The 9,082-nt window shown below is 46.8% G+C and overlaps 1 protein-coding gene across 1 annotated transcript; it reads left to right on the top strand.

Annotated features, from left to right (window-relative positions):
- Positions 1-1,425: 1,425 nt before the first annotated feature.
- Positions 1,426-8,727, top strand: RPL7 (ribosomal protein L7). Its single transcript, XM_009907608.2, has 7 exons — positions 1,426-1,513; positions 1,984-2,086; positions 2,696-2,862; positions 3,863-4,000; positions 4,821-4,930; positions 5,918-6,128; positions 8,662-8,727. The coding sequence occupies exons 1-6, from the start codon at positions 1,500-1,502 to the stop codon at positions 6,124-6,126; spliced, it is 741 nt and encodes a 246-aa protein (XP_009905910.1). The 5' UTR covers positions 1,426-1,499; the 3' UTR covers positions 6,127-6,128; positions 8,662-8,727.
- The last annotated feature ends 355 nt before the right edge of the window (positions 8,728-9,082 follow it).

The raw sequence follows: 9,082 nt of genomic DNA, 5'->3' as shown, positions 1-9,082 counted from the left end.
CAGCGGGCGCGGCTGTTCCTCTCTGCTGCTCAGGGGCGGGCGGCCCCAGGTGGTGCCAGCGGCTGGGGCTCAGCAGAATCCCGCCTCCCGGCCGGGCAAAACCCGCGAACTGCATGTCCCGGCGTGCGCAGCGCCCCGCCCGCCAGAGCGACGTCTTGAGGCGTCCGCGGAGAGCGGTTGTGGGCCCGCTGCCTGCGGGCTTTGCCGGCTGGAGGGCAAGCCTGCGGTGGCTCTTACGATGCCGGAGCACGGGTCGGAAGAGCGCGAACGGGTTGCCCCCAGGTGCTGCTGGGCCTGCTCACCTCGGGGTTTCTGGTGCTGAGCCGCGAGAAACTGCTGAACAAAAAGCACGGTGTGGGCTTTTCATTCTGTCAGCCCAATACAGACTATCTGACCGGCTGCTGACTGAAACGGCAGCTCAGCACGCACCGAGTGTGTTCTTCCGTGAGGGAACCGCCGCTTGCTGCAGGCGGGCATCCTGCGGACACCGGACACTCAGCACCGGTAGCAGCCCGCTCCTGGCACCCGCCAGCTCCAGCGGGCAAGAAGCAGAACGTGCCCTTGCGAATTCCCGCATGGAGGTGGGCAGGCAGGGCTGGTTTTGCCGCCGCTGCCCACCCACAGTCGTATGCCAATGAGCAGCGCGCTGCGCTCCCTTCCCAGAAGTTGCTGGGACGTTGCAAGCTCTGCCTCTCGTGTTCGGCAGGAATTCAAGCCCGGGAGTTTTGGGGCAAAGCGCGGACAACCTCTTCCTTCCGCAGATAACATAGCTGGTTTATTGCACGTTTGCTTGTTGATCTTAATGACTCCCTTTTACAAGAGCTTTAATGAGATCAGGTAGCATAGGCTCCTGTATTAGCACAAAGTAATGCTATGTTACAGAAGTCAGTGTGGGCAGAGCTGGGTTCTGCAGCATCCTCACAGCTCTTCAGTACTGCCTTGCACCTCTTCGAGCTGTCAGCAGGCAGCCAAGACCCACCGGCAGCCCGGAGCCTGGCTTTCCTCCGTGCTTCGGGAACCTCGGCGCGGGACAAGAGCGTTACAAGGTCAGGCCCAGGAGCCACAGCCAGGAGCCCTAGCAGTCCCAAATAAACAGCCGCAGTGCCGGTGGCATCGGTATTGCCCAGCCCTCAGCCGCCCTCCCCTCCTGGGTGCTACAAGCACAGGGCGGGAGGCGGCATCCCGTGGTGTTTCCGTGCAGGTGTTAAGGTTGGAATAGCGCAAATCCCGTTTTACACGAGGTGCCCGGACGCCCCACCACCGCAGAACACCGCTGCTCCGTCCCGGGACACAGCTCGTCTCTGGCCCTCCGGACGGAGAGCAGCTCCCGGCCGCTCTTACCTCAGGCACTCACTGGCCACCCCGGAGCCCGCCCCGGTCAGGCAGTGTCACAGACGCCCAAATCCGGGGTCCTAGCGGCGCCCAGGTCCCTGCTTGTGCTGCTGAAGGGTTAAGTGGGCCCTGCGCATGCGTCTGGTCTCTCTCTTCCGGTGCTGACCATGGCGGAGAAGGAGTAAGTGTCTGCCTCACCTGCTGATAATCCGCTGCCATCAGCGGCTGTGGTGGTGCCTGTTCCCTGTTTTTGTCACCAGGATACTGCCTATGGCTTTGCCTAATTGTCAGGCCTCTGGTATTGATACGGGAAGGGGATACAAGTCGCCTGGGGCCGGGAGCTGTGGGACGATAGGGCCAAGCGGGCCAAGCGCGGCGGGGGTGTAGCTCTGCCGGTCCTGTCCCTTTCGTAGGCGGTGGTTGCTGCGCCGGCCTCTAGTGGGGTGGGAAGGGACAGCTGGCTTCCAGTGCCGGTTCCGTGGGTGAAGGACCTGGACCACGGCTCACGTTGACTTGATGGGCGGTGAACTTGAACGAGGCCTGCGAGCGTCTTGTCGAGTGCTATCGTTGACGTTTGTCGGGTGTAACTTAAGAGCCTTGTTGCTTTATATCAGTCAAAGGAGACTTTTTTTTCTTCCTGTTTCAATTCAGAGCAAAGAAGGTGCCCTCTGTACCGGAGAGCCTGCTGAAGAAGCGGCAGGCATATGCGGCTCTGAAAGCCAAACGTCAGAAGAAGATTTTGGCTATAAAAAAGGTGAATGTTTGATGGCTTTCCAAATTTTCTATTCTAGTCAGCAGTACAGGAATGTACAGTATTCAGATTTGGTACATTGATGTTTTCATAATGCTTTGGGCTAAAATATGTCTCATTTTTGCCACTAACAAACCAGTTCTGGATAGTGTGTTCAGTTGTCTATAAGATTTTAGTTGCCCTTCTACAAGGCAATAAGCTTCTGTGAGGGTAAAATTGATGCATACTAAAATTGCTCAAGGTAAGGGAGCACTGCTGTGGAACAGTCTTGCCAGTTCTATAGAGCATAGAATCACAGAATTGTTTTGTTTGGAAAAGTCCCTTGGGAGCATTGAGTCCAACCATTCTCTCTAGCAAGGCTGGTTCTAAAACATGCCCCTCAGCACCACATGTCTGCTTCTTTGAAACATCTCCAGCAGTGGGGATTTGATCAACTCTCTGAGGAGTATGTACCAGTGGCTGAGAACCCCTGCATCATTGAGAGGGATGCTTAACTCCATGATTCAAACAGCTGTTTCCTTTAATCTATATTACTTGTGGGAAGTTGCAGAGTATGCTGTGTTGTTTAATTCTCCTGTGTTAAAAGACATTCTGTACTTTTGTTGATTTCAGTTCCGTAAGGCACAAAGAAAACTCATCTATGCCAAAGCCCAGGCCTACCACAAGGAGTACAGACACATGTACAGGCAGGAGATCCGCATGGCCAGGATGGCCCGGAAAGCTGGGAATTACTACGTCCCAGCAGAGCCCAAACTGGCATTTGTGATCAGGATAAGGGGGTAAGAGGGAACAGCTTTCTGTTCACAAGCATTTAGTAGGCTTCATTGTTACCGGTCTCTCTTCAGAGTTTAAATGTCTAGCTAAAACCTTGCCTTCCTTGCCTCCCTCCCTCCCGTGGCTTGGGAAGTTACTGACAGTATATGTTGTGAATGCACCAGAAGGCTTAATTATGTGTAAAGCTGTGATGCTGGCTGTGTCTGCTGTCTTCAGGAATCTGTTATGAAGAAACCAAAGCTACAAATACCACAAAATGGTAGGAGTTGGAAGGCACCTCTGGAGATCATCATGTCCACTTCCCTTGCTAGGGCAGGTTCACCTAGAGGAGGTCACACAGGAACACATAATGGTGGGTTTTGAGTGTCTACAGAGATGGAGACTCTACCACCTTGATGGGCAACCTGTTCCAAGGCTCCATCACCCTGAAATTAAGGAGTTCTTTATTGTTTTTAGATGAAAGTTCTTGTGTTCAAGTTTGTGCCTGTTACCCTTTGTCCTGTCACTGGCCACCACTGAAAAAAGACTGGTTCCATCCTACTGACACCCACCCTTTAAGTATTGATAAGTGCTGATGAGATTCCCTCCTCAGTTCTTCTCCTTCCCAGACTAAAAAGATGCAATTCTCTCAGTGTTTCCTTGTAAGAGAGATGTTCCAGTCCTCTTAGTATCCTAAGTATGCGGAGACAGGTTTTCTGTTTTACCTTAACCATCATCACACGACACACCAGTATTCCCCAATGTTCTGCTAAGCTGTGTTTGAAGCATTGCTGTAACTCTCCAGCAATTTAAGGAAGATTAACAGAAGGTGTGATTGCAAGAGTTACATTCAGGAGAGCATAAAGATAGTTCTAAATTGTTTTGGTAAATGCTTATTTCAGTTCTTTTTATGGAAGTGGGTGTGATTTAATACCAAAAAGTACAGTGATGTGTGTAATTGGTGAAACAGAGGTGTGGTTTTGTGGGAACGTGGGTAACTGAGACTTTCTCTCCCATGTTCTCCAGTACCAATGGTGTCAGCCCCAAGGTCCGCAAGGTGCTGCAACTCCTTCGCCTGCGCCAGATCTTCAACGGCACCTTTGTGAAGCTCAACAAAGCTTCCATCAACATGCTGCGGATCGTGGAGCCCTATATTGCTTGGGGGTGAGTGAAAGGGCTGCTCGGTGCCTTTTGCATTTGGCTGTGCTAGGCTTGCAGATTTCCCTGAGCTCAGGCATTTTCCTGTGTGCTTTCCCTGGCTTGATTAAGGCAGTGCTCTGTAAAGGTAGGTATGATTGCTCTCACATTGGTGTTCTTGGAAACTTGGTGTGGGTAACATTTATCTCGCTGTTGCATTTATGTTTGGGTTGGAAGGGACCTTAAACACCATGGGCAGGGACACTTCCTACTAGATCAGGTTGCTCAAGGCCACACATCCAACCTGGCTTTCAACCCTTCCAAGCTTGAAACCTCCACAGCTTCCTTGGGCAGCCTGTTGTGCCTCACCACCCTCACGGTGAACAATTTCTTCTTAATGTCCCGTCTCAATCCGGCTTGTTCCAGTCTGAAGCCATTACTCCTTGTCCTTCCACTCCTCACCTCTGTCAGAAGTCCCTCTCCAGCCCCCTTCAATTGCTGGAAGACTGCTGCAAAGTCTCCCTGGAGCCTTCTCCAGGCTGAAGAGCCTGTCTTCATAGTAGAGATGTTCCAGCCCTTGGTGGCCTCCTTTAGACCCTCTCTCAGTTTCGTGTCCTTCTTGTGCTGTGGAGTGCAGAGCCAGACACAGGACTCCTGGTGGGGTCTTGGAGTGGAGCAAAGGCACAGAATCTCCTTTCTTGTCTTGCTGGGCTCGCTGCTTTTTCATTTCAGCATCCCAGGTGCTGAAATGATGCTACATTGTGTCCAATTTCACTGGGAAGTTGTTAACTTGGTATGTGGCTTGCCACGACTCAACTTTTTTTCCCCCTCCCTTTGATTGTTGCAGTTACCCCAACCTGAAGTCTGTGCATGAGCTGATCTACAAGCGTGGCTATGGCAAAATCAACAAGCAGCGCATTGCTCTGACTGACAACTCCCTGATTCAGAAGCGCCTTGGTAAATACTGCTGCTCTTAAAAGTCCAGCCTGTGGCACTGGGTGATGAACACAAGGCTGGAGAACTGGCTTGTTTGGTTCTTCTGGACCATAGTAATGCTTGGTTAATAATCTTTTACTTCTGTGTTCAGAGCTTAATACATAGCGAGCTGGAAGTAGTGGTTAATATGATGAAGCATTGAAAACAGTGTAAAGAATCAAATTACAGCATATAATACTTGTAATAAGTTAGTAGCTCTTGCAGTATTGCAAAGCAGGAAAGAAGCTTACATATACATAGCTCTGAAGTTTCAAACTGAATATTTGATAGTGTTTGTGCCTTCGTGGTCTGGAAAACAGGGTTCTTAATCTTCCTTCTGGTAGAAGTAGCTAGTAGAGGTGGTTAGTTTAGTTTTGGTTGAAGCGTGGTGGACGTGTTAGGAATGAGGCAAACACTGATGTCTCCTCCATAGGTGGCACTTCAAATTAGACTGTCACGTTTGTTCCTTTTCCAGAGTCGTAGGTAATCACATTCTAAAGGTGCAAGCATCTTGCTGCAATCACTTTCCTTTTTGGCACTGTGTTGAGAGCAGTTAGCTCCCAAGATGTTGCTGAAGACTGGAAATGTGCAGTTGCATTATTCAGCAGTAGGAGGAATTCAGTGAGTTTCCTGGAGATATGTTCAAGTGTGTTGAATCTATCTTGCCTCAAAGAGCACAGTGTGATTCACTAAGTGAGATTTGGGCTTTGTTGTTCCTCATTGCTGCATACAAGTATTCAGCAGTTGAAACCAAGGCCTCTTGCCAAATGGAACAACTAAATGTTGAATTGGCTGCAGCTAATCCATTGTTACTGGAGAAGTCAGTGATGGGGTGTTGTGGCAGTGGGTGCTTCCTGACTTCCTGAAGCTTATCAAAATAAATAGGTATGGCAGTAATACCTTCGTGATTTTTAGCTTGTTGGCCAGTGGTTCTGTAGCCACCCTGAAAACAACATTCCTGAATTTTAGGAAAGCTTGGCATCATCTGCATGGAAGATGTGATCCATGAAATTTACACTGTTGGCAAGAACTTCAAAGTTGTGAACAACTTCCTTTGGCCCTTCAAGTTGTCTTCTCCTCGGGGTGGAATGAAGAAGAAAACCATCCACTTTGTGGAAGGCGGGGATGCTGGGAACAGAGAAGATCAGATCAACAGACTCATAAGGAGAATGAACTAAGGGTGAGACATTACCAACAGTTAGTACTCTGATCCATCTCTGCTCTGTGGGCTGTTGCCATGATAGGTCAAACATTTGGGTTTCATCTCTGTTAAGTCCTGCTTGTGTGTGGTACCTGCAGCGTACAGTGACTTGGACAACATAGAATTTTGAAGTCCTACTAAAGCTTCAACATCTGTGAAAAAATAAAGTCTTTGTGATAGCTGATGTGTAGAGACATTACCAACAACATTTTTCGTTTACCAATAGTTCTCTTTAAAATCTTACTGGTGTTTTATTTTTGATTTGCATTACTCCCTGATTTGGGAAGGGAAACCTTGAGATCTTAGCTACAATTTTCATCCCTCATTCACGAATTGTTAATAGGACCAAAGTCCTGTGGTTGCAAGTACAGTGATTTTTTTCCAGATTGTCCGATTTCTGCTATAAAATCCTGCTTAGGACAGGGACAAATGAAATTACCAATTTAGATCATTTTTTATGGTCTAAATTTTCAACTTGTTCAAGCTTCAAAAGGATTCATTATAAGCTTTCATGTTAACATGACCAAGATGGTAATTTTGAAAGACTAATTTGCCCATTGAAGTAGTTTGTCCTTTAGAAATGGGAAGATTTATTAACACTTGGAGCAATTTGACAATCACAGCCAAACCCTGAAGTTAATATCTAGTTCAGACACTCCATCTTCTTGTCGCTCTGTTCTTCCTGCTTTGAGAGAGGTCTTTGCTACTCAAAGCCTGAAGTGTTCAGTTGTTTCATAGTTCTCCTATTTCCTATTGCTTTTTTCCACTCTACCCCAGCTTTGGTGTTGCCTAGATCTTAATTTCAGTCATGGATAAATGCTTTTTCAGTGTGACAGATATGCTGGGATTTAGCAAAACTTCATTGTGTTAAGATGCTTGGAAAGGATAACAGGCAAAGATCCAATTTTCCTCAAACTGATATTTACAAAGGCAGCAGGGTTTTTCGGTTAGCTTGGTTTTGGTTTGGGTTTTTCTTTCCTGTGGTGTTTCTGGTTTGGTTTTGGTTTTTAGAAATTAGATGTGCAGTTTACATAGGAATTCTCAACTTCCATCAATAGTGGGTATTGATGGAACTTTCTGGTTTAAAGGGGTGTGGCTGCTGTTTGGGGGAGTCCTCAGAGTTGCATGTTGCTTTATTGTCTCCATCTGTGAAGCAGCAGTGTTTGAAAGCACTGTTGACATGGCAGATGGAAACTTGTGCTTTAGGAAGAAAGTTGCTTACTGAGAACTATGTTCTTGTGAAGCTTTGTAGCTCAGCTGAGGGAAGCAGTGGGTAACCCAGGGGGGCAGCGTTGCTGTAACTGCCTGGGGTGATGTTACATTACTCAGACCAACATTCTTGTAGAAATTCTGCTGCTGATGGCAAAACTAACAAGCTGAGTGCTGGCAGATATTTCTCTGGGTTTAGTGAACGAGGTTTCTTAACCAAGATTGAGCAACGCAACTTTCACTGCATGCTGCTCTGTTTTCTGAGCATAAGATGGAAACTACTATTTTTAGTTTAAACCCAGCAGCTTTTCTGTCAGTGTAGACTCTTTTTTTCTCTCCCATCCTCACTGACCAAATTCAGGAATGTATTGATGGTCTTGAGCTTTTGGGAGCCTTCCTAAAGAGGGGAAGCTTCTTGTTCACTGTTGGCTGTAAGTGCATGTGAGGAGGGAGAAACTAGGGACACTCAGCTAGCTGGTTGCATGTTGCACTGCACCTTTAGGTCAGCATCCCTTTTAAGCAGCAGACATCAGGGCTTTACTTCATCTTCCAGTTTGGGAAATGATGCTGCAGTTAGTTTATCCTTACAAGCAGCTGAGTTATTCTGCTTGGTCTGTAAACAAACATACCTCTAGTGTAAAGCTAAGGTGACTGTTCTCATCTCCTTCACTTTCTGTTCCTGCTGCTTTCCTACTGCTGCAGTTAGAGTACTTGTTTAAAAGACAAGTAACCTACATGTGGGAAGTAAAAGCCCTTAGCTGGTAGTCTCAATTACTTTTTTTTTTTTAAATAAAGACTTCAGTAGCAATTCCTTCATACAGTTTATGGACAAAGAACATAATACTTGAGACCTAATTTTGACAAGTCAGTGAATTCATTAGCTCTCAAGCAAACTTTACAGGAACCCGGTCTCAAGTCTGTCTGCTTTCATGTTTGCATGTAAACAGTTTCTGAAAAAGTGCTGAAAATGGATTTATTGCAGCAAAAGTTAGAACACACACAATGCTCAAATACCTCTTTAAATCTCAGGCTCCTCCCTGCTATGCTTTCAGACAGATGTGGAAATGAGTACCAATAGTTCAAGGTGCCAGTGTTTATCCTGTTGGTTCTGGTACTTGAACACTGTTTTGAAGAGATGTTCATACAGAAGTTAGCTATTTGGTGTAAGGTTACTTCAGTCTTACATCCAGTGAAATGAAGTTAATATTTTTATCCCAAATTCTAAACTAGAAATGTATTAATTCTTCAGGTGGCAAAGTCCTTTCTGTTCTACGTGTCTAATGATATGTCTCTTCCCTTTCAGATTCAGTTGCCCAGCTGCAGTCTTTCAAGTTCTGATCTGTTAATAAAACCATCTTGCACAAAACAATGTCCTGTTGATTGGTCTGTCTTTATCCTGCTTAGTGGTGGTTGCTAAGTTCACTTTGGAGTAGCCTGGTTCAAAGAGACTTTCAGTTTGCATTAGCAGCATATAGATACATTTGGAGGGATTCATGCAGGTAACGGGTTGGTGGGTTGGTTTGGGTTTTTTTCAGTGCCAGCAATGATTTTTGTTACGATTAAAAGTCCAGTAAATAACAAACTGAGCTATGCTGCTGAGTGGACAGGAGGATTTCTACTTAGTTACAGTGCACCTGAGAGCTGTGCGAGAAGATTTTCCTGTGTAAAGACAACAGTAAATAAGTGCCTCACATGTATACATCACTATGGGATTCAGACGTTAA

The sequence above is a fragment of the Dryobates pubescens genome, chromosome 14 (genome assembly GCF_014839835.1).
Source record: "Dryobates pubescens isolate bDryPub1 chromosome 14, bDryPub1.pri, whole genome shotgun sequence".
NCBI classification, from domain to species: domain Eukaryota; kingdom Metazoa; phylum Chordata; class Aves; order Piciformes; family Picidae; genus Dryobates; species Dryobates pubescens.
The sequence above is the reverse complement of the archived record's forward strand: the minus strand, read 5'-3'. Positions and strand labels throughout refer to the sequence as shown.

What these genes read in the sequence shown, in the direction of transcription:
- RPL7 (XM_009907608.2), top strand. An exon ending in AGATTTTGGCTATAAAAAAG is followed by an intron (nt 2,087 to 2,695) that starts GTGAATGTTTGA and finishes TGTTGATTTCAG; the next exon opens with TTCCGTAAGGCACAAAGAAA. An exon ending in CCTGATTCAGAAGCGCCTTG is followed by an intron (nt 4,931 to 5,917) that starts GTAAATACTGCT and finishes CCTGAATTTTAG; the next exon opens with GAAAGCTTGGCATCATCTGC.